The sequence below is a fragment of the Genypterus blacodes genome, unplaced genomic scaffold, assembly GCF_046128005.1.
Source record: "Genypterus blacodes isolate CSIRO-AG114 ecotype Tasmania unplaced genomic scaffold, CSIRO-AGI_Gbla_v1 ptg000032l_1, whole genome shotgun sequence".
NCBI lineage: Eukaryota > Metazoa > Chordata > Actinopteri > Ophidiiformes > Ophidiidae > Genypterus > Genypterus blacodes.
The window spans coordinates 8278656-8304430 of NW_027466845.1; the positions used below are offsets into that span (position 1 = coordinate 8278656).

General features: G+C 44.8%; 1 protein-coding gene across 1 annotated transcript in view; it reads right to left on the reverse strand.

Annotated features, from left to right (window-relative positions):
* Positions 1-25775, reverse strand: part of grik4 (glutamate receptor, ionotropic, kainate 4) — a 184138-nt gene that overhangs the window by 17621 nt on the left and 140742 nt on the right. Inside the window, exons 9-11 of the mRNA XM_076145889.1 lie at positions 24836-24988; positions 23228-23332; positions 5101-5208 (exon numbers count right to left, since the gene is read on the reverse strand). Of these exons, the coding sequence (XP_076002004.1) occupies positions 5101-5208; positions 23228-23332; positions 24836-24988 (366 nt within the window). The remainder of the gene's footprint in view (positions 1-5100; positions 5209-23227; positions 23333-24835; positions 24989-25775) is intronic.

Below are 25775 nucleotides of genomic sequence, written 5' to 3' on the forward strand. Positions count from 1 at the left end.
TCTCTGCATTTTCTTCGTCTGTCACGACATAATGAAAATAAAATAAAGTGTTTCTGATGCTCTAGCGCAGTTCCTGCATCAAAGCTTTTCCAGCTTGTGAGAGAGATTGTGGAGTACTAAAACTTTACAGAGGCTTTGTGAGTAATTTACCATGGAGCCAATCCAAGCCAAGCCATTGTGACAGGAAGAAGGGTAAATCACAATCCGTAATTTTGTGTATTTTAAACCTTGGGTCGGATGCATGGAATGATTGGTTAGAAGCGTTTTGTCAACATCACAGCTTGAAATATTTTATCTCAGACCAGGCCGGCTGGTGGGAGATTGATTTCCCTGGCGGCAGATGTCACAAAACAAGTCATTACACGAAGATTTGGAAGCGACGCACATCAGGTGGCACAACTGTTGCTGTGATACGTCCAGCTGTCATGGGAAGGATTTGGTTACGCCTGTAGAAGTGGCTCCAGGGTGGGGGGGGGGGGGGGGGGGGGGGGGGGTTGGATCAGTTTGGCTCCATTTATGCAATACTTACATGGGGATGAAATGCGTGTTAATACAAGATGCAAATGTATGCAGAACATGTTATCATTCCTTCCTTCAGGCTGCTCTCAAACACCTTGTCTAAGCTCTGTGATGGCTGGAATGGCCAACCCCTGCAGCAAGGAGTCGGAGTTTAAAAAAAAGGAAACAAGTATTCATAACTTTTCAAACACAAACTTACAGCCATGCATGATTTAAGGGTTTGGCTTTTGAGAGCGGAGATGAATAAACAATCGTGCTGCATTCACTTAATAAACCTTTACACCTTCCAAGCAGAGAATGTATGTGTACACTGTGTATATCAACACTTAATTAAATGATAACTGTAATCCACTTTACAGCCTCACATTGATGTATGTGTGTGAAGCAGGGTAAAAGCATTCTCTATTTATAACAAATGGTCCCATCAAGCAAGACCTCTCAGCGTAAGACTAGAAGAAATACTGCTTTTATGTCTTCTCTCCTCCATCCCTCTGTGCTGACCTGGTTAAGTACAGGCTAATAAAATCAGACCTGGCACACACCCATCAATCACACCGGCAGAAACCCATCAGCAATCAATAACATGCGGTCCGTCCAGAGCCACAATGTTTTTCTTCCAATTTGTTTCCTCATGCCTCTTTCTCTCTGGATTCCAGTTCTTTCTCGAAAATGGCAGGTCGCAAAAATCCATATACCAGAAAGGTGCCGGAGAAAAAAGAATTCAACTGCTAATAAAAGTTGATCCAGTGTGTCGGTTCTCGCTGTTACGCAGTAGCAGTACTGGTATATTTTGGAGTTGGAGTACTGGGAGTTTTTCTGGAGCACTGGTACTCCCTGTTACTCTTTTCTACCTAACGCGAAAGAGTGCACGGGTTCACGACAAGTTCAAAACTAAATTACATTTTCCCCGGTGTACAACCTGACACATGTCACAAAGATATTGGTAGTCATCATAGCCTTGCTGTCATGTTAGCAAATGGAATGGGAGCACCTCCAAGGACGTTTCCAACCTGCATTCCACACTGAAATGTTACCTGTTCTGTTCGATAATGAATGTGGCTGCATAGTTTGTACACTCAGGCTACATAACTCTACCACTAATGGAAGACAACCTGTAACTTACGAATATAGACACTTTTTGTGAAGTCAGGTTGGAAATGTCCTCCGAGATTCTTAGACACAGATTTGACTACAGCGAGCTAACGTTGTTGTTAGCTTTAGCAGCCTGTTACGGTCATTGCTACAAGCAATGCCAACGTCATCAATAGAGTGAACAGCATGAATGCTTCTCTGCGGCTTGAACGCAAACTGTGCAGCAAAGTTACATCACCGTCTGCTAGTAAAGTACTACAAACAAAGGAAGTCTTCAGCAGCATGGCTAACTCTAACTAACTTATCCCCCTGATTGGTGGTTCCACTCTTATTCTACAAAAAACAGATATATCTCCTCAAACTTCCCTGAAAACCTGACAAAACCCCTGAAACAAGCACTTTACCCAGAAGCCTTTAGCAAATGCGAGAAGAAACCCATACAAAAATAACTAGCCAATATAAAAGTGTGAATGTCTATGTGGTATGAAAGTGTTCTCTTCTTCTGAGGCAAAAATCACAAGGAAATCCCTTCTGCTGTCTTCTGCACACCACAGCAAAACAGCAATGAAGTTACCGTTCTGAGCCCATAAAGAATTTGAGACTTTTTAAAAGAGCTTCTTATTCCCAGGTCACGTGGAGCCTGGTTGCAGACTGATAACTTTGGTGGAACAAACACACACACACACACACAGACGGAAACACACACATACACAAACAATACAGTGCCAGGTGCACTTGCGGGTGTTCTCATTCAACATCACACACCAGTTTTCCTTTTTAAACCTCAGGGTGTTCGCAACGTCTCTCTCTCTCTCTCTCTCTCTCTCTCTCTCTCTCTCTCTCGCTCCCTCTCTCTCTCTTCCTCTCTCTCTCTCTTTCTCTGTTTGCCTATCTTTAAAAAAGCGCTCTCCAGAGGCCCAGAAACCTGGCAGCTTGGATATGGTTCCCTCGCAGGGCTCGGCGGTCTTGTTTGAACAAGAGCCATAGATGTTCTGACAATTATGAGAAAAGAGTGGGTCATCAAAAAGGGCCAGTTCTCGCAGTTTCATCCTTTGCCGTAAATCAACGGCACAAAATAAAAAACAAAGAAGATACAAATTTAATGGAAATATCAAGGGAGTGTAACAAATGAGAATGTAAGTCAACGCCTGTGAGTGTGTGTGCCTGCAGATCTGCCTGTCAGTTTTCATCAGTCTGTACTGTATGTACAGTAATTTTGCCATGTGTGTGTGGGAGTGAGCGCTAATCGACACAAAGGGAAGACTGCAGGAGAAATATAACAACAACTGACTGCAAGAGAAAAGAAAAGACTACACTGGTCTTTCCCGTGTAGAGTTCATTCTTACATGTTTGCTGTACATGATTGAGATATTACTTTGATGTTATTACGCAGTGACATTGAAGGCAGACCGCCGTTCATCCTTTGCATGATTTACCGCACTCCTCCGCATTGACCTCTGAAGGTTGCCGTAATGGCCTCATCGGGATCTCTCCACTGAGCCAGGTTTGTCAAAAAAAATGGCGCGGAACAGATAGTCCATTTTATGATTCACTGTACGTTGATCAGGTCATCAGCCTGTCTCTAACCAGGCATTCACTGTCTCCCCACTTACCTCCACTTCCTTCCACTGTCTAAAATCCAGATTACGTACCCGGATACAGAGATCCAGGTGTTAAAAGAGGGCAATTTCATTAAGACCGCAGCAGAAGCTGTGACAAACGGAGCCGATGATTACCAACGTGTGGCTCGTGGCCCTGCAGTGAAGCGATAATCAATTCTGTGACAGTTTTTTTTTCTTCTGGGGTTGTTTGCGATATTGAAGTGGGAAGGTGACAGCCATGTGTAGGTGTAATGAAACTGCTCTCTGAAGGCGAACATGTCATAAATCACACACACACACACACATGCACGCACACACGCACACACGCACGCACGCACGCGCACACACACACACACACACACGCACGTGATGCTCAGGAGAGTGGTGCATCCATTAATACTGTAAGTGAAAACACACCTAACTACACACGTATACACAGAACACGTGCACACACACACATAGTCTCCCGGGCGGGTGCTACAGGTAAGGAATTCTTATGGAGGCTTTCATCAGTGGACTGGTCCGCTGCCCACAAGTGAGATAACGGCGACACAGCAATCACACCATGATGAATGAGCAGTGATAGGCACTGAAAATTGCTCCTTGGTGGCTTCCGAAGTTTGGTCCGGGGACTCTATATCTCCACAGTGAAATCACAGCTCTGCGCACCACCAATTCTTCCTTTCATACTCTCTTACTTTTGTGAAAACGTTGTCTCATTTGTACTCCCCTCCCCCCAAAACACGCATGCACACAAGCACACACACACACACACCTTCGGCGTCCCTCCCTTGCGTCTTTCCACCACCTGTGTGAAACAAACCATTGCACATGAATGCGAATCAGTCTCAATGAGAGGAGTGAGTTGTTTTAGCTGTGAAACAATGGCAACACGCCCTTCCTCCATTCCCACGGCTCCACAGCTGATAAAGCAGCCACTCAGAATCACACATTGGGCCAATTGGCTCTGCTTACAGCTACTTTATGTCTTATCTCATGATTCATCCGCTAGTGGGAGGATCCTGCTGGCGTGACAGGATTGTGCATGTGACAGCGTTTGTGTTTTGTATCAGAGGATGGGATGTATCTTCTTGTATCGCAGCGAGGCAATGTAGAGAAGCAAACACACAGACAACAGAGAAACGTCAACTTGCGAGCTTATCGACAGCATTACACTGCCCTTGATGTGAGGTATTCATAACAGTTATCATATGTAGCAGGTCACATAGAGGGGAAGGGAAACAATGGCTTACACAGGATCTTTGTTTACAGCCCAGGCAGGCAGTGTGAATTATTAGCTGCATGGCATCAGTTCCTCTGATCCTCGGAGCTTCTCTTCTTAGATCTGATAATGCCGAATAGGTTTTTGATATGGTAATATCTGCCACCCACCTCTATATGAAATGATAGGAGATGAGCTAATAAAATGATATGGAAAGTTTGTTATTGTGCTTCATATTGTTGGGGCATTTGCCTGGGGGCTTCAGGCAAACATAAAAGATATGAAATAACCCTTTTATTCCATCTTATTCCTTTTATTACACCAGCGTGCGTATTGTAATCACTGCTGCCTGCCTGCCTGCCTGCCTGCCTGCCTGTCTGTCTGTCACAAGATCGTATATTTTCCCCCTGGATTCTACCTAATGTGCCCGTCTATTTTAACCAAATTTTGGTGGCGCCATAGCAACAGTGACATTTTATCAATAATTTCTGAACATGTCATTCATATTCTTATTCTTCATATTCTATTCTATTTCCACCTATGCTGCATGTGAGGGAAATGCAAAAATGCAATACAAACCCAACAGATTTTAAGTTGATAATCAATAATATCTTAGGTGGTTGGTTGACCAGGGTTAGAGTTAGTGTCTGTGGCTGTGTTGCTTACCAGTATTGTTGTGATGGTAAGAGTAGTGTTGAAGAGGGTGTCAGTCACATTGATGGATGGAAGCTTTTTCTCCATGGAGAGTCCACCTTCAGAGTGCCACAGGCCAATCTGCAAAGAGAACACACACACACACACACAGACACGGATCAGTAAATCCTATGTTTATCCACTTCTCTGCTGAGAATCTGTGTGACCTTCATAAAAGCCCAGGATGGATAGTGAGACAACAACAGAGAGATTGACATTGCGTTCAAAGAATGGAGGTGAGAGCAAAAGTTAGCGACTGCAGGAGGAGACAAAGGCAACATGTGCACGGCTCCTGGAGGAGCGAGCACAGGGCATGTATTCAATCAGGGGCAACAGAATGCATTCATTAAGCCAATTACCAGCAAATCCTGTGGCGCCGTGCCACATTCCCATTCTCATTACAGCTCGAGTGGGGATTCACACCTCACACGGCGTCGTTCCTCCCATCTGTCAGTCGCTGCTCCTGTTTGATCCATTCATTGTCTTTCAATCTTTTATTCCAACACCCATCCCGTGATGGTGGCTGTAAACACCAGCACTTTGTAAATCTTTTTGGATTTTTGCTGCATGCATGGATGGATACATTAGCATTACTGACCTCAATTTCAACATCATGTCATTCAGTATGTATATATGCACACAGCACTCAACAATTTGTCTTCCCTGCAGCGTATCCCAGAAGTTGGGTAAACCGTATGCATGGGCGGACTAAATAGGATTTAGTAGTTGACAAATTGGGGCCGGACCTTATTTCAATATGTTGTGTGTGGACAAATTAGCTTGACCTAGACTGGACCTAGAATTTTGTGGAATTAAAGCATGAATTTACTGTCGCACATCCACAGCACATAGTGAGCCGAAACCAGTCCAATGGAACACACAGTTTGAGGGGAAATCACCCACTTGCTTTTCTCTGTGTCTGTGTCTGGCTCCAGGGCAACAACACAGACACGTTGGAAACAACCCCTGATTGGCTATGATTCCTTCAAGTTTGATGCGTTCGCTCATATTTCCAGGAGAGAACAAACTTAGGGAGAGCCCATTAGCCCTGTGGGAGCTTTTGTAACCTGCAGAAAAATTGGGACATATTAAAAACTGCAGTGATTCATCCTAGGTATTTACTGGTTATGAATCTTACAGTTCTGGTGGCCAAATATGTGAAATACACAGTACTTGAAGCCAGCCAAAGAATGCACTTAACCCTCGTAATGTCCTCGGGTTTAAATTGACCCCAAGGACCATACAATACTAAAAAGTTGATAAAATGTGTTTTCTTTCATCAAATGGTCTGAAATTTATAGGGGTTGTTTGATACTATGCTCTTCATGATTAGAAGAAATTTGAATGCTCCTGGGGTCAAAATGGTGCCGAAGCACAAAGTGATGTAATGGGGCAAAAAGTCACACCCTACTGCTCTCCAACACATTTTTTATCTTGTATGGTTGATGTGTGTGGTCAAGCAATGGTTATTTAATAATGGCACAACAACAGGAGGTATAGGCAGCATGCAATGCCAGGTCCAAAAACATGCATTTTTTGGGTGCAGCAGAAGCCCAAATCCCTGCCTTAATTTACCTACTTTTATGTAAACAAGCGCTATTGGCCCTAAATTCTAAAATTAAGGGAAATTTTTGTGGTAATGGGTTGGACTAGAGTTAGACTAAAGGTGTAACACAAAATTAATTGAAAATTTATACTTTATGCTTCAAATAACAGTCAAACCATTTTGGGGTCAATTTGACCCCAGAGGGCCTTGTATGTAGGGTGTATGTAACACGGGAGGACATTACGAAGGTTAACTACTAAAGTAAACCAACAATTTCTGCTGATTTCAATCTGATTATGACGTGTACAGGATGCAAAAAGCTGTAAACTGATTGTTCTATTCGCTGACGGGGGTTTATGCTTTCTAAACTTGACAGTTTCTCACAACTGGGGGAAAATCTGCCTAAGATAAACCAGACTAAGCAAAAACAAAAGAAACGTCTGTTCTTCTCTGTGAGCTTTGACTTTGCCAGGGTTCATCATTATCTGTTGCTCAGTGTGAGATCATGACATTATGTTTATTCACATTTGTGTTTATCTGGCTGTGAAATATCTCCCCGTTAATGACTGTGTGGTTGGATTTGTGCAACGGAGGTGACATAACACAGCCGGAGCTATCAGCAGAAGAAACTCCCTCGCTGTGAATAATGATTTGTCCACCCATCTCCTCACTGATACTAAGCACAGTGGCTGCACTGCTGTGTGGTCGCAGCAGGAGTCCAGCTAATGGTCTCCTTATCTGGGCAGAGAAGAGGCGGCGGCGCTGTGACATCACACTCCTCCTTAACAGCTGAGGAAGTCTATCTGTTACACTTCTTACTCTCGCAGCCATGAGCAGCTCACCTGCGTTGGCATCGTCTTGGTTTATTATCATGTAAATAACAACATTATTGCTGTAGTTTGCGATTAATTGCATCAAGATGACATGAAACATATTTGTAATTCCGTGCGTTTGCTGGTGAAGTTTAATTAAAGCAATCTTATCTTCTGTTTAGATTTTCATCAACCTCCATTCATGAATATTACCTATAGAAGAGTAGATGGACACTGTAGCTTAGACGTGTTGCCGATGAGATTCAGTGTAATAGGGAACAAATTATCTGATTGTCTGCTGGATAACCTTTGGGAATACCCTTGGAGTCATGGAGAGAATGAGCAGTTAGATAATCACAAGCTCTCCAGACTTAATTATGGCGAGCTCCCCGCCGTGTGTTAGGAGGATAAATTGGCTAAATTCTCACGAGGTGTCAACTCATTGATATGAATCACTGCCTACATTTGGATGCCAGTCTTCAATAACGATTATGAATTCTGATATGAGGAGAAAAAAAACTCCCTGAATCAAAGATTTCCTTTGAGAGTACGATCAAAAAGATTTCTCTCAGACAAATATACTGGAGTGGAAACAAACCAAACTCCCTTCACAGCACAATACACACACTGCTCTGTGTTGATGACGGCCTCCAGAAACAAAGAAGTGAATATGCAAACGCAGCCTGACCCAGACGTGACCCGAGGATTGTGGTTTCCAGCAATCAGCACACAAAATCAGTTGCCAGAGGCAGCGAGAGGTAGGAAGTGGTCAGCGATGTGAGGGTGAACGGGAGGGAAACAGGGTGGGGCGGCCTGACTCCTGCCCGGGGGACGGGATATGGAGAGAGGGGCAGAGGAGGAGGAGGCGGGGAAGATAGGAGCAGGGAGAGAGAGGAAGTGCCCCTTCCGTGGCCTCACTGTCAGCAGTGTGTGAGCCAGGAGGAGAATGAAAGCGCTGCATGGTGTGTGAATCAGCCGAGCCGTAAAGGAAGACGTACATGTAGCTACTGTTAACTGAAATGCCACAACGAAGTAAACACATCGATGCTGCAAGAGGCCACTACTATGTGCACACACATTCATCAAAAACATGAAAAAACCTAACTGTAATTAGATTTTTGTCAGACTTTGCGTGACAAATGCACGTTTTTTATCATCGACGCGTGCAATGAAAACAGAAGGCCTCGCGCTCGATCGCACAAGTAGGATGAAAAAGTGTCAGTGCTGCGAGGAAAAGTTGGAGCGCCTCCAATGCGCGGCTAATTAAATTGATAAATGATTAATCAGAGCGAAACAAAGTTTGAGATTAATTAGGGAGGCCAGGTATGATCATCAGTAATGTCACAGCCTGTAATGGAAAGCACTGCGGCTTTTATGAAAGGAGAATTAAGCTTCGCATCCATCCTGGTGAAGCGCGGTATTGATCCATCGTACGATCTATGGGAGTCGTGAGGCTTTATCATGGTGAGGCCGAGCAGCGCTTCACCTGCTACTATTTGTACACTGACAGACTGAGGAGTATTTTGAGCGAGTATATGTTTTCAAGTCAACCTGACAAGTGAATACAAGATATTTTCCTTTCCTTTTCTCTTGATGGTTGCTCTTAGCTGCTTAATTTGTTATTCTAGGGGTAATAACTGCGATGATGACTCATGAAATAAAGCTTTTAAGGTTTTAATAACACCGGGTTGTCTGATCGGATGAAAAATACAGATTATGATTCGAAAATAGCTGAAGAGAGATGAGGCGTGGTGTGGTCATAATTATGATATTACACAGTGGAATTAAGCAGGAAAATGTTTGGAAATGAGTTTGGGAGACGAATGAAGATGAAGAGAGAGAGAAAAAAAATCAATGAGACGACCAGAACACAACGCTGAGAGAAAGAGAGGGAGTGAGAATGGAGAGACAGTCAGCTGGAGACTTTATGAATGAAAATGAAAGTGTGAGAGAGCGACAAGCAGCCCCCGTGAGCGATTACCCGGGTTCATTCTGCCAACCTGGAATTATGCCGGCAAGGCTGGCTGCTCAGTGAGGCGTCAGGATTGGCCGATTCTACTGCTGCGCCCAATTAGACGTGGCGATGACGGTTGCGTCCTGACAGAAGCATCCGTCACGTCTGAGGGAAGCAATGGTCTTTATTACAGAGCATGTCGTCACACCGCCCACCTACACTGAGGCTGAGGCGTTCAGGTGTCACGGAACGGAGACGGAAATTTGTAAATGTTTGTGTGTGTGTGTGTCTAGCTTTCACGTTTTAGCATGTGAAGACAGTAAAATCATCCTATAAGTGAAGGGAACTTACAAATATTAATATGCTGATGGTTACATGGCCTGAAAAAAAATTGGCATCACGAGTGAAAGAGTTTTGGCATCTTTCTTTCTGCAGAGGTTGACCATCTTGATGGGCCTCTGAGGATGGAGTCTGATTGCCCTCACAGCAACTTTCTGCCACCTCAGCTGGACGGCGGAGTGCTGAAGTAGAAGTAGATTCCCTCCATTAGCGAGCATCGTTACGAGTCCACTCAGTGGGCGAGTGGCTGATTAAAACTGTGCGACGCGGGCTCGTATTTAGAAGCGTCCCCACTCCGCCTCGCTAAATGAGCGTCGAAAACGGCCTCTCCCTCTGCAGAAGCTAACTAACCAGGGCGACGCTGACACTAACACACGGTTTAGGAGAGCACACAGACAGAAGCGGTCTACTCTTCTTCTGCTTTATGATGTATAATGGCATTTTGTCACCATCGTAATGAGGACAAAGCTCTGAGGATACATCCTCAAAGTCAAGCCTCACATGCTTGAAGAGCGTTCAGCTACAGCCTTCAGTCGCTGGACGGATGTCTTCATCTCTCATAGCCCGGTTAGAGGAGACATTAATTTTTTCTTCCTCTATTTCATTCCCCTGTTACTTTTTTCTCTTTGTTCCTTCTTTGGCTAATTCCTCGTAAATTTGTCTCTTTAGTCCTCTGAAATGATCGTCTGGAGACTGGTGATTATGAGGCGTTCAAACATTAAGGGCCATGATGGGGACATCAAATGGGAATCAGACAGCAGAGACATGCTGGGAGAAACAGGGAGTGAGACTTAGAAACTCTACGTAGAGCGAAGAATGAAACAAAACAACATGTATTAAGGTCGCAGTGGAATGGCAGGAATTCAAGGGTGGAGAAGGATCAAATCTCAGATGCTGGGGAAACTTACAAGCACGCAGTCACAAAGGGAGGCACTCAGGCACATACACTTACATTTGCATGTGCATACATATTACACACACACACACACACACACACACAGCCTCATTCAGCCTTGAAATCCGTTAAGACTGGGGGATCTTGCAAAACAGCTCTTCCACTCTGCTTTTGATCTATTCCCCATCTGCAGCCTGCAAAGTGCAAGCTGAGGAAAACAAAAGAGGAAAGGGGGCTGCTGTACGTACAAAACAAAGGACACACACACACACAAGGGAAGCTGGTGTGTGTAGACCGGGGATGTGAATCTCTCTCTACTTTGACTAATTCTGTATGAATTTCAATATGCAGTCAGAGATGAAAGCTCACTCTGGACGGGTTAATGGTTCAGTACAAATGCATTAAGGTTCTCTGTTTGAAGTCATACTCTGATTTCTAATAACACAGTTTGAGACATAATTTTCAACACAATTTGCAGGAAACTTGTCACATTTTACTTCCCTTGTGATTCTACAACATAAATAATAACTCATAACTTGCTGTAAAATCTCTGCTCCAGTCTTATGAGTTAGCAGAAGGTTAAGACACCAAAGTTTGAGGAGAATATCATTGAAACAGCTTTAAATAAAAAAACTGATGCAAATTGTTCAAGTTCTCCCTATCGCTTGAATTTGGCACAAGCTACGAGCTGGAGTAAGAAGTATAATTGGATTAAATTAATTGGATTCCGCCGTCCTCTGAGAACACATGAGGTGAGGAAATTTGCACAAAGCCGCGTCTTTCTAATACTTAGTTGCAGTATTCATTACTTGCTGGTTATATTTGCTGTATTTTAATTTTCAGCCATCGAAGTCTTATATCTGTAACCAATCATAACAATAAGTCACAGTCATTGCAATTCTCAGGGTGTCCAGTTATTTCAGTGTAGTGTTGGTTTTTGTGCAGCCTTAGTCCTTGGTGGTTAAAATATTGCTTTAATAAATTGTTCTGGGAATATGAAACTATTTTCCAGTGCTGCAGTTCTCAAATTTTGGTCCCAGCTTTGGACTGGATGTGCAAATCTCAACAAGAAGATGAGGTCAAGGTGAAGATACAAGATAGTTACAAGAGAAATGTAGCAACATTCTGAGGCTGATAAAGAAGGTAAAATATGTCTCCAATAAGATAACAAACAGAACAATGCTCACTTGAAACCCTCGGTCACCCCAGGTCTTTGCTTAGTCCGACTGATCCCTGATCAGGAGACCTGAGAGGCCTGGCGTTAAAAGTCGAAAATGCAGCCAGTGAGCCCGAATCACCGTCCTGAGCCTTGCCAGAGACTTTCAACCCTGCAAGTTCGACTCCCATGAAGTACACCTAGGCCCTCGGGCTGTTAGCAGTATGCTTTATTTGTCGCGCCTGTCGGAGAATAGTAAGGCAGCAGAAGCCGTCTGGGTTGGAGAGGAAGTTCACCTTTCCAACCCTGTGAGGTGTGAAAGGTGCTCATTGGTGATCACAAAGAGTTGACAACACACAGAAGACATCAAATTCCTGTTACCGTACACTGGGCACCACATGAAGGTTTGTGCTATTTTCACACGTTGAGATTAAAAAGACAAACACACACACACACGCACACAAGCACGCACGCACGCACGCACGCACGCACGCACGCACGCACGCACGCACGCACGCACGCACGCACGCACGCACGCACACACGCACACACACACACACACACACACCTTCCACTCTCTACGATGGCAGGCTCTTTGCTCTTTGCTCTACCTTCCACTGTGAGCATATGGAAAAGGTATAAACACTGTTATCTCAAAGTTTGACCGAGTTGGACCGGCTGCATAAAATGAAACATTCTGCCGCTTTTATATTCCCTCTGAGAGTATTTCTGTGTGTGTGCGTGTGTGCGTGCGTTCGCATTGGCTGTTAGCGAGACAAGGTCAGATAACATTTGCTTACACGGCATGGCCATGTTGTGTGGAGCCTTTTAATCAAAATCCATTTGTGTTGGGCCAGACATTGTCACTACTCTTCAAAAGAAACATATTAGATCACGCTGTCGACTTGTGATTAGCGTTCACACACATTCAAGGAAACGGAAATAAAATGAGGGGAAATCGAACAAAGTGACACAAATTCCTTGCCACCATACAAGCCCTTCCATTTCTCTTCTCCGACCTCCATGACTGTCGCTGCCATTTCAGACATTAACAGATAAGAGCCAGTCGGCCATAAAGCCGAGGAGACAAAGCCTCTCCTGAACTGATCCATGTCTGAGTTTTACTGATGTGAGAGAGACGGTAAGTAGTTTTTACAATAGAATACTTTATATACCTGCTTTCTACAGCACCAAACTACTTTACAAACTAAGTTTTCCTGCTGATATAATAAAAGTAAAAGTCAGTGCTGCCACCAGTGAAGTTAAAGCAACATAAAAGAGGATGAGACACGGGGACATTAAACAGAGAGACGCATCCATGTGTTGTCCTTGTCTGGATACGACTACTCAAATATTTCAATACACACTTGTTAACTTGGTACTTATGCATTATCCACTAAGTGGTTTGACTTAAAATAGATCAAGAAGTATGAAGAAGTAAGAAAAAAAGTGTAACTTAGTTTGATGTGCAGTAAGTTCCTGTCAAACATCCACATTGTGTGGAGCTCAGCACATAGTGGGTGGAGACAGACAGAAAGAAGACGTCCACTCACTGTGACTGTGGGAAACAAAATGAAACATCTCAGTGACTGTCAAACACTTTTCTATCACTCCACTCAGGCACACAAGCTAAGGGTGAATCCTCCCCTTGCTTTTCTCTTTCTGTGTCTGTCTGCCTCCAGGGCAGCAACACTGGCATGTTGGAAACATACGCTTCTATCAAGATGTGATTGATGTAGCTAGCCGATTGAAACTCTTCTGCCAACACAAAGACATGTAAAACAGAGCCCATCAGAGGACCTCTGGGCATGTTGTCTAGAAATCTACTACCTAAAAATGGTTGGAAAACTAGCGACTATGATTTATACCGTGGAAAATCAGCTTTCCAACAGCCAAATGCCGCCATGCTGCTTTGGAAAAATAGTGAATCCTTTAATCTGGAGAAGCCATACTGGTAACGCATTGTGATCTGAATGCTGTCTGATCCGCCAGACAACATCTGGACGTGGTCTTCCACTGAGCAAGGAAGAAGGATAGACTTTAATTACGCAACAGCTTGTTGTTTATTCTCAACGCAGGCGGCTTCGCGATAACAAGGACACAACAGGGCGCCGAGATCTCATTTAGCACGCGGTGTAAAGGGCTTTGTATTGTTTGCTCTTCAGTCTGCGCAGTGGAAGTAACAAGTAGGAAGAAAAACCCTCGTACACAGACACAATGAAAGCGACGTGGCGTTTCACGGAGGACACTCTGAGGATAATGTAGCTTGACGCGCTGCAGCAACACATTGCACCTGCAGCGCCTGAAAATAGAAAATGCGCACAAATGAATAAAATACAAGACGCCACCTCGGGCAAAATAACACCAACAGCATCCCACGCTGAGTTATTGAGCTGTGGCGCGCAATACATAAAATAGATAAAATATAAAATGTTTTCAGAGATACGGAATAAATTTTATATAAGTTTTCACGGTCCCTCCGTCTCATTCTTAGAGGTATTCCGCCGCGTTTCAGAGGCCATTTTATTAAACAATCAAACCTATTCGCATCAGATACTGAAAAATAAAAATTGTTTCCCGTCCTCGTTGTCCTCCGTTGACCGTTTTTATGAAATTGGTTATTTTCCACTGGATCAGGAGCTTTTCCCCAAAGATTCATTCTTTATGAGAGACAAGAGGCCCAAATCTGCACTCAGGCTCTAAATACAGACGCACATTAAAGTATTTATGGGACTAAATTTGCCTCTCAGGAGTCACAGCAGAAACACTTTATTTAAGCAGAACACCTGCTGAGAGGAAGAGCTGAACTCAAACACAAATACTTCTCTCTCTCTCTTTCTCATTCTCCCTCTCTCGCTTGCTCTCTCTCTTGTTATGTCTGTCACCCTTTCTTTCTCTCTTTCACTGTCTCTCTCTCTCTGTCACTATCTTACTCTCTCTGTCTCTTGTAGTCTCTGTCACCCTTTCTTTCTCTCTTTCACTGTTTCTCTCTGTCACTATCTTCCTTCTCACTCCCTGTCTCTCTCTTCATCTCAAATCATAGTTTCTCAAGCACAAGCTCCTCCGCCTGTGTTGTTGAGTGACAGGCCGCACTTGAATCGTGTGACACTGAAACAATGAGCTGCCGTCTCCAGATTGATCCACTCTGCTGAGCTCTTTCTAAAAGCTCCATTACCTGCGGTTGAAAACACAGGTTTGGAGTGGAAATGTATCCATGTTGGGGTGTTTGGGGTTTGAGTCTTTAAGCTCACTTTCACCCCAGTGGCACGAGTTCTGGCTTCAGGTCTTGTGTTGTAGCCCCTGTGTTTGTGTTCAAGCCCTCATGTCAGCAGGAGCCTTAGCCAGAGGAAGAGATCCAAGCAGCGCCATGCTGCGCCGAGCCACACTGAGCTTCTCTGATAATGGCCTTCATGGAAAGAAAAGGAACCGCTGACCCGCCGTTTACCTCTCCACTCCTTATGTGTTTGCTCTCTTTCTTTGCTTCACTGTCAAACCCCCCCCCCCCCCATGTATTGCAGCAGCGGCAATTGAACTGAGTACATCCGCATCTGTGTGTGTGTGTGTGTGTGGGGGTTGCTTGCTCTAAGGCCAGACGGGAGCGAAGAAAAGGGGGGGCGGGGGGAGCAACTTGGTGTAGTAAACACAAGTGCAAATGCAAATGAAAAAATCCAATACAAAAAAGACGGAAACTGAATGAGCATGTTTCCCCTTTAAGAGGAGGAATTCCACGCCATATATGCGTGTGTGTCTTTGAATCCTATTCTCATGAACGTAGTGTTCCCTCATAGAACAAAGCAGGACAACCTGGTGAGGGAATCTTCCTTGTATCTTGGCTGACAACGCAGGAACAGAGAAGAGGGGTCATGGTTACGGCGATGTTTAGGGGCATTTTGCTGTCATGTTGCCTTCTCCTCGGAATATGTGCGGGAAGACTAACACGGAACAGCACGGATCGACGAAGATGCAGACGTCTCCACAGTGTTACAGAAGAGTGGAAAGGACTCGACGAGCTGGAAAGAGTTTTCTGTTCTTTCACCACTGGCGAAGCTGAAACTCTACCTTGTCAAAGTGACAATAGAACAGTGAGAGCGAGCAAACAGGGTGGAAAGGGTCAAGGCCAGTTGATTTAAGGGCTCATTGATGAGGTAGAAGAAGCTGCTCACACAAAGATGGATTACAGGGGGGAAAAGCAAAGGCACAGAAATAAGAACTCAGGCCTGAAGTCAATGTGAGGTAGACAGATGTTAAACAAGAGTCTTTACCTGTGTGATGCTGAATAGAAGTGACCACTGTGACGTTCCACTGGGATGTCAAATTAGGCCTGGGTGATATTTAGGATAATAGTCGTACATTCCTCTTTGCCCTACAACCTGCTTATTGCTCTGTCGCCTCTTTATCTGTAACTTGAATCTTCCACATCCTCTCTTTGCTGTCTAGCTCGCTCTCAGGTGGTTTCTATTGCTCAATTAAGGCCCTCTGTTGTAAAACTTAATTATTGATTCTCTTCTCTCCGGGAAAAAGGCAGAGACTGTTCAAAGCCCACCTACCATGCATGCATATGGACACACACACACACACAGTAACAGACACAGACACACAGACACACAGACACACACACACACACACACACAGCTTGCCCGCCCCAAACTGCTATCATTTCTCATTTAACAGCTTCCTCCAATTAACCGCCGTTCTGCTTTCAGTGTGTCTGTCCACTGAGGCTGAAGAAGTGCCCGACTGCTCAGTCGGCTGGGTCGGCACGGTGCGTGGTGCGGCCCGGCCCGTTCTGGGAAGACTTTGTACTAAACATGAGTGCAGTGGGCTCATTGTGAGAGGTTGAGCGCAGAGCCAAGAAGGCAGAGTTGGATTGGTTGGATCTGAGGCGTGAAGACTGGCAACAACTTCATCAGCGCTAGCTCCCACACACACACACACACACACGCCTCTTCCACGCATGAACACCAGGGCGAAGCATGGCAGAAGGTTCTTCAACTCCCAGTCTCAACCTTCAAGCCACAGGAGGAAAGAAGCGACGACCATGTTCTCACTTAAACCTTAAACCTTAAACCAGTGGGTGTGATCCTCCCTCCGAACCAGTAGTTGGCAGCAAGGTGCCCAAATGCTTCTTTGTAGTTTCGTCTGGAATTCCCACTTGGTGACAAAGTGTCTCACAGGACATCTATGCCCCCTGCACGCTCGCTGGCTTGTCAGGACACCAGGACACGCTCCAGCCCCTTGTTCACGCTCGAGTCTATCAGGAAACGCTACTGAGGTTTGAGAAGGACAGTAGCCAAAACAACTTAGCAGAAACCTTTCCTAGACTAGAATGTGCGTTTGAAGTATGCTGAGCCGTTTATCCTGCCAACACACACACACATGGACGAGGCTGTGAGTTTGGTAACTCCTCTGTCTTTGTGCCTCCTGAGAGGAGAAGCAGGTTGGGCTTTCAGAAGAACAGGTTGCTTTATATGAGGCCTTTATTCATCTACAATGATACAGTTTTATAGCTGAGGCCTTGTGTTCGCGCCATCTGTGGGGAAGAAAGGACTCACAAACGGGTAGGTGTTCACTCACACACACACACACACACACACACACACACACACACTCACGCACGCACCCGGGTACGCACACACACAGACACGTCAACAAAGAGATTCCTGATTTGACTCTCCGCTCTGGCTCATTATGCTGGCTTGTGAATCGCAAAGGGATTTTAAGGATTACAGCCAATTCTCCTAAAATAACATGATTAGTGAGAAATCGAAGGAAGAGTCTTTGGTCGTTTCTTTGGTCTTTACTGTGAAGTGTGATAATAATGCGTGCAGAGAGAAACAATACGAGCTCCAGCTGGTGCTTGATGTGCATATGGTTTTACTGTGTGTTTGTACTTTCACACTTTTGTCTTTGCCTCTTTTTTTATCTGCCCTATTTTCACGCCACCTAACCTTTCTCTCTCTCTCCCTCTCTCTTGTTTACTTTCTGCCCATCATCCTCTCCTCCTCCCCACCTGCCTCTCTCTCTCTCTCTCCCCTGTGGATTGCTGCTGCTTACAGATGCCAGTGTTCGCTGGGCCAGAGCACTGACGCTGCCCTGCCAGCCTCCTCTTCCCTTCGCTGGCCTACCTGACTGCCAGGAGAGCAGCAGCTGGGAAAACGCAATCCGCCTGCCAAATCCAAAGAACGAGGATTTTTTTTCTAGAAACACGACCGCCAACACATTATAGTCTGAAAATAAAACGGTTGAGATGGCCGTTTTCAGGCTCCAAGCAATTACTTACATTTTACTATGATGATGCACTTATGTGGTTATGATACTCCGGCGCTGTTTCCACATGCGCACTGGCACTGATGTTAGCAAGGAACTGAATCATTAAAAACAAAAAACTAAAGTATAATGACAGGAAAGCAGCGTCTGAGGGGTTGTGGAGGAGGAGAGAAGTCTTCCTCCCTCCTCATGCCTCCACAACTCCCCCCCCACCCCACACACACAAGTAACGACTGAGGCATTGATTCCCCATGAGGAAAATGTTTCAATCTTAGGCTCAAATGTTTTGTCCTCAAATCAGATAGTGGGAGAGAGACAGTGTGTGTGGATCCCTCTCTGAATACAATGAGGATTTCAGCCAAATTCGACAAAAAAGAATAAAGAACAGAGGTCTGAGCATGTTCTGTCCATCTGACCTTTCGTTACTTTGTATCTTTTTTTCAGCGTTCACTGAGCTTCACACTGCATATTGTCTTATTGTGTGATCTCATGCCTATCCAGCCAACACATGGATCCTATTATTTCATTCCTATATGTACGTAGCACTCTGCATATTTGCTTTAATAGCAGTACAGACAGACAGGTAGACAGAGAGACAGCTAAACAGATATAAACAGGCAGCGAGCAGCTCTATTGTGTGAAAATGCCTGCCAGAGAAATTCCATTTGAGACAGTGATTGGCTGTGGCCTGCTGAGCGCCTGAGGAGCTGGTAGTCACACTTTGCTGAGGCGATCCGTAGCGCTGCCACGAGAATCGGGATGAGGGGATGATGGCCGGGCGCAGCCGCCAGTGGGAAACAGAGAGGAAGTGGTGTCGAGACATGGAGGTGGGTGGCTGTGCACAATACGCCTCATTGCTCTCCGTCTCCATAATGTGTTGATGCCAGTGTGTTGTTTTTGCGCTACGGGTCATATTTTGTGAGACCTTTCCAGTCAGTGCGCCCATTACCAACTAGACACAACGTGGGTGTTACACGCTGCGGCTACAATTGTATTTTCATTTAATGAAAGACCTGAAGGATCTACTTTTCATGTGTTGACATGCAAAAAAAATCTGCTTAAAATCCCTAAGTGTGTGCGTGTGAGTGAGTGAGTGAGTGAGTGGGCAGTGAGCCACCTTTGCTATCCCTGCCAAGGCTCTGGCACCTCCAGCGTCTGCCTGGCTGCAGCGGCTTCTGTTCAAACAGCATGTGGGAGGCGTTTGTCAACAAAACAAACGGCACCCCCATCCAGTGGCCGTCTGACACCCCCCTCCCCCCATTAACGTAACTGGCAGGGCTGCTTTATAATACCTCTGCATGAAATCATCGCATTAGGCCTGATGGCGTGGTCCTTCTGCTCGGCTGGCCCGCTGCCAGGATGGAGAGGGGACACGATGAGATGCCGACAAGGTTAATAAAGACAGATGGGCTGCTGTCCATCTCGTCTCCTGGTTGCTTAGGTAAGACTTTTGTCGTGCTCAAGTTGGACCTTCATCAGCTTTTTCGTGGAGATTGCAGCCACGGAAAGGGACAAATGCATTGACAACACCCGCCACATGCTTCCCTTCATAAATCAGGCACTTCCAGCGTGTCGGAACAAGCCGTCAGTGGGTGTCAAAAGTGCTGATTTATTTCACTGCATTGGGGTTTGCGTACTTGTTGTACCCCAGAGGAGCAGTAGGCGTGGCTGCGGGGCGGGGATAATTGTCCAGGTGTATCAAGGCGTGGAATTTGAAACCGAAGAAGAGCCTCATAGCTGGCCTGCAGTGTGACCCACCGTTCACTGAAGTGACCCAAATCTGTATTAGACAGTACTGCCACAAGGGGCGCCAGTTTAGTGTTGAACATGCCTCTAAACAGCTTTCCTGTTCATCTTTCATCCATTTTCATCAACTTGTCCGGGTTGGTGTCAGCAGTGGAGCCCATACTCCACTCATATGCCCCTGTTTGACAGGAGGCTTGATTTAAATAAGAATTGACATGGAAGCTACAAAAATAGAATAAAAATGCCTTCAAATGTAAAGTTGGATTAGAATTGTGACTTAAACTCACTACACTGAAACCCCAGGGCCTCCCCAAACTATGTTACACTCCGTTTGATGCTGAGCGACTATTCCCTTTAAGGGTTCAAAAGGAACGAGACTGTGAAACCGCCTTGGCTTGCTGCAGATCAAAATAGCTAACAAACCTACTTAAATTTGGATATGAAAGCAAGCGTACTCTGTATTTACCTACTGCAGTGCAGAGATGACTGGCTTACTGGTTTAAGAGTCAGTAAACAGCTATCAACACATGTGGAACATCTAAAAATATTTCCCTGGCAAAAGACACCAGCAGAGAGAGAGTCAATCCTATTAATCCGGCTGTCTAAATGCAGTATAAACGTCTTACTCACATGTCTGCCTCAATCCCTGTACAGACTCCTACTATTTCAATGTTCTAACACTTGACCCTTACATAGAAGATGAAGAAAAGGTGACACAAAACAGAATTATGTTTGAGTCTGAAACAAGTCCAAATCCATCCATTTTCCACCAGGTGTGCGAGCTCCAGCTGGCGTCCTAAGCAAAGCAGTCCAGAAGTTCTTTTCTCTGGTCACGTCCTCCAGCATCTCCTGGGGGATCCCAAGACCTTCCCTGGTCCAGATGGGCTATTGAATCCCTCCAGTCTATTCTGGGTCTCCTCCCAGTTGCCTAGAATGCCTCTGTGTTTCCTAGCCTAACCCAGCTCTCCTTAGAAAGAAGAAACGTAAACAGAGCTCAATCTCCCTTTGAGTTGGAGGCTTTTTTTTGTAACCCATCTACGTTTCTACGGGCTGTAGAAAATCCAATACTACACTAGACAATATGGATTTATGAAGTACGATAGTTTGCTTTGATGGCCAAACTATTGAACGCTTGCTCTGCAAAAACAGCAGAGTGGGAATCATAAAGACTGAGGAGAAGAAGAGTAACTATGATATTTGTCAGCAGATGCTTGGGTCTGTGTGTGTGCAGCAGTCATGGAGAGCCTCCATAATACGTCTCTTTTCATTCTGCCGTGGTGTTTAACTAACCAGAGAGAACACACCAGCTGTGCATGCCGTGAAGCATTGGTGAACAGGTGCCGCCACAGTTGCGGCGTCTGATTTATTTGTATTTTTTCGTACGCAGAATCCACAAATAAGCGCGAGGAAAATACAGCGAAGAGTTATTTTTGAACGCACCACCACAGAAGCGCGCACATATGTTCCTTGCTCTATTTACCACAGAGTCTTCACAGTTGCTGGCATCAAACTGAGGTCAGTATGAAATGTTGCAGTCCTTGAATCTAGCTTTCAATCATGCAATGCCTTTTGGGAAATACAGGCATTTTGGGTTTGTCACAAAAAGGGCAAATATGCACCAAACCTTACAGGATTCTTCTGAAAAAGGAAACTTTCAAAGTAGGTCACGGTGTTGCTTTGCTGTTTGCGCACCAGGACCACCACCCGTTTGATTCTCAGAGGCGTTTTCATGTTGCTATGCTGTTTGTTTCTCATCAAAGACTTCCAAAACGTCCAGCTTGTGAAGTTCGCAGCACGCTAGCCACAAAGTGATAAAACTAGGATGAAGAAAGTGAACATCTCACTGACAACATTCACTGTCTAGTCATCTGTCAGTTTGATGGCGGTGTCCTGTCGGAGAAAAAGGGAAGAGCCTTTCATTAAGCTTTCATTAGGATTCAGCTCACACAGTTTGGCTCGTGTGATGTTATCAGCAATCTGGGATTTTGTCCATCACACTTTAATTTGGCTTTTTTTTCTATCCTTGTTTCTTCTCTTTTTCTTGCGATGCTGCATGGAGCGGAAAGTGATTTGGAACCCACGTGAGAGAGTATTCCAACTGTCACCATATGGTAAAGCACATGGAAGTGAGAATGAAGCAAATATTTTGAAGGATGAAGAGGAAGAATAACACTGTAGCAATTAGGGGGGAACACACAGCGCTGTGGAGAACTCTTCCTCTGTTAGCATGACAGAGGCTGGAAACAATAAAACTAAAATTCAAATATCGATTCTTGATTTTACAACAAAACTCAACAGGTCGATTCCTAAAATTCAATATTTAGATTTTTTTTAGAGGAAATTGTGACGTATAACAATGTTCTCTTATAAACATCTTTCTCTTTTAATATTTCCCTTCTGTGGTAACTCCTTAAAAAACTCCTTGATGTTTTAAACTGCATTTGCCTCCCATCTGTTAGGAATGAATAATACATTTGATATTTAAGCCAACTCAGTTGATTAGTCAGTTCATTTAAATTAAGTTTTGATTTGATCTCGCAGATGTGCTACTGAACTCTTCCTCAAGGGTCAACATCTCTCTCAAAAAGCAAGAAAGGGGGAAAGATAAGTGTATGTTGTGTTTGGTCTGATGTCTGGTGGTTCACTTTAGCGTCGTTCCATCATTTTGACGAGCACAACAGGCCTGCTTGTTCAGGACGTTTGGAAATCCCAGCAGGCACAGGGGCAACAATTTTGCGGCTCGTATCGATGAATCATGCTGGCGAATTCCCGCTGATGTATTATGGCCACTTTGTGTGACAAGGCCTCAAACTATTCTGTAATTCCAATGAATTAAGAAGAGGAATTTTAATCTGCATGTCTCCATAACACTTCTACAATCTGCAATGTCTGAAAGTAATACCTACTATTAACTTTGCTTTTAAACCAAATGTGCTCTCTGTGAATGAATGTCTGTTTGCACCATCTGAGAACAGCAGTAATCTTTATTTTTGCCCTCTGGTATCTCAACACTTCTGTGAGGAGGGTAATGGGACTATTTGCACCACAACTTGTCAGTTGAGCAAAGTATCCTCACGACTCCCTGCTGCACTATCCAGCTCTGCTTCCATTACTGCCATAAAGGCAATTGTCACATTTGCCCGACGTAGTGGCCTGGTGGGACACAAACTGTTGCTGCAGAGCTTTGGTTCGGCTCAAACCTCGTCATTATGGCCACTTAGTTCCTAAAGGGAATGAGGCAGAATCTGAATAGGTCACTTAAAAATACGACACCGTTTATATGCAAATTGTCGCGACAGTGAACCAAAGATCTGTGCGCCATTCCGTTCATTGTGTTGTTTGGTGAATTGCGCAAGGTGTAGCTCTAGAAGGGGGGTTACTTTACCTGCCTCAGGCCCTCCTTGGTGTTCTGCATGATTCTCAGTGCGTAGTTCGACCGCTGGCCTTTGCTGTTGAATTCAATGTGGCCAGTGAGACCTTCCAATTCTACCTGTGCGACACAGAGAAACACACACACGCATGTCAAAGGCCTAGAGGACCCTAAGATGTTTCAAAAGATGTTAGATGAAAAGACTGCCATGAAATAGTTGCACCAATTCGGATCTTGGGTCAAGACAACTTTATTTCTACAACCCAATATTTTTTTTACGATCATTTATCACAATATCAATCTCAATATCACATAACATGTCTTAAAGGGCTTTACAGACCCACAACACCAGGAAAATTCCGAACCCCGCCCAAAGGTATCAACTGTAGAAGTCCATCGGGGCCCTGAATCTCTGAATCTTTAGCCTTGTAAGTCATCTATTTGCCCTGAAAGCACTAATTCGCCTGTACTTCTGAGGTCTTTACCCAGAAATCCTGTCAGCTTGTCTCACATTTGCAGCTGTAGGGGACATGATTTATGACTCGCACTGTTTGCTTGCTTTGTATCAATGCGTCAAATATCCAATGTGTCAAATTTTGTAATGATAAAATGAAGAGGAGGCTTTAATATCCTCAGTTTATAACACAACAAAAAAGTCATTACTCACATTTTCTCTCTGTGAGCAAGGACGGAAAACAGTCTGATATCGAACACATGTCACATTTAACTACCTTGAAAGCCCAATCACTTGCAACCATTTCCCTCTAATAGGAAAACACTTTTTATTCACTGACAGCTCGTCTTTATCTCTCCTCCCTCATTGTATCGTGTTGTAATGAAGAGAGATGAAACACCGGCTGAGCTCATTTTCGCACAAAACGAGAGCGTAAATAAAACACGATTATCCGCCATCATTGGAAAATTATGGGTTTGATATCAGCGTATTAGCATGTAGACAGGAAAGCAGAAATGAACACCTCAACTCCACAGATCTGACGTGATCTAATTTACGTCACGTCTGCCGGCGAGTGTCTGGGGGCTTGAGAAAACAGAAACCCACAGAAGTTGAGGCCGTCACTGCCGTCTGTAGACCTTACTACTACTCACCATGAATGTGTGTGGAGTTAGTAGTCTAACGTTGCTGTTGCATTTATTAGTTACTGAAAACTGCAGTATATTTAAAGAGAATCTATACACAACTACATATATACATATTTACTCTTTCTGCGAACATTTCATGGGCAGACTTGTTTCATGGTTTGTTTTGTTCAATGGCAAACATTCTCCTGTCTTAACTTTTATGGGGCTGGAAGAAGTGTTTTTTTTGCTGCAGTCAATCTCAGCAATTGAGCCAGAATAAAACCTGCTGCTGTTAAAATGTAAATAAGTAAACTCTCTGCTCTTAACAAGCTGTGAGGATACCAGCCCAGTATGCATCCTCATTAAACATCTCGGGGGGAAAGAGTAAATTATCGACCGTATCGGCATCAGAGGCAAAATATCGAAGCGTCTAACACAGACTAACTTTACCGATGACAGTTTCGAGAAAGTCACAAGTTTTCCATCTTAGGTCTAGCCAGCGACGTCACATGTCACCCGTGATGTCGTCTCCCACAGCCTTACCATTCTCAGGTAGTTCATGAGGCTGGTGCCGTGCTCCCAGATCTTGGAGGACTTGCAGGAGAGCTGAGTGGCCCCAACGTTTTGACTACGGTTCAACTCCTGGACCGCCGCCACCACCGCGTACACGGCGTCGAAGAGCAGCGCCGAGGAGAGCTGCGGAGCGAGACAGAGAGAGAGGGAGAGAGAGAAAGAGAGAGAGAGGGGGGTGGAGATGAAGTCACACATGATGTCACACGTGCACAAAAGTGGGTTGATGTCAGTGGTTAGCAGTAAGTGTGGGGTTAACTCATCCCTAGAGAGTCAGTGAGATTATTCCATTAGATCATGAGAAGGACTCTGATCTGCTGACAGAGTTGAAAACCAGCAACCCCCCGCCCGCCCACCACCACCACACCAGCGCTACCCACCAATCACAGAGGGCCGAGAGAGGCAGCGAGTCCTCTCATCCTCCCCGAGCAAACAGCCCCTCTCCCCGCTCCCCGCTCCCCTCTGCAGCCTGCTGTGTAAATTTGCTTAAAATGCACGAGCGCTCCGCATTAGCAGCCAGAGGAGAGTCTGAGTTGCTCTGGTGTACATCTGCATAATGAAACTCGAGGAGGCAGAAGCGGCCCGGATGTTTGCTGCATATTAATACTGGGCTGGGAGTGATTGTGATGCAGCGTAAATACTGCAGACCAAAAAGAGAAAACTACAATAGGGCCGTTGAACTGCAGAAATGCTAATCTATCACAACCGTTGGATTACAGTGTGTAATTGTTGTATTGCACACTAAAAGCTATACGGCGGGAGGAAATGATTTGTGAAGACATTACTGCTGGGAATTAGCGTAATTCAGATTTGATGCGGGGTAACAAGGGGAAAGAGGATGATGTCAAAGCACAAACAGGTGCTGAAACGGGTCCGGATGGAATCACGAAACGCGTCTGGATGAATCCCAGCT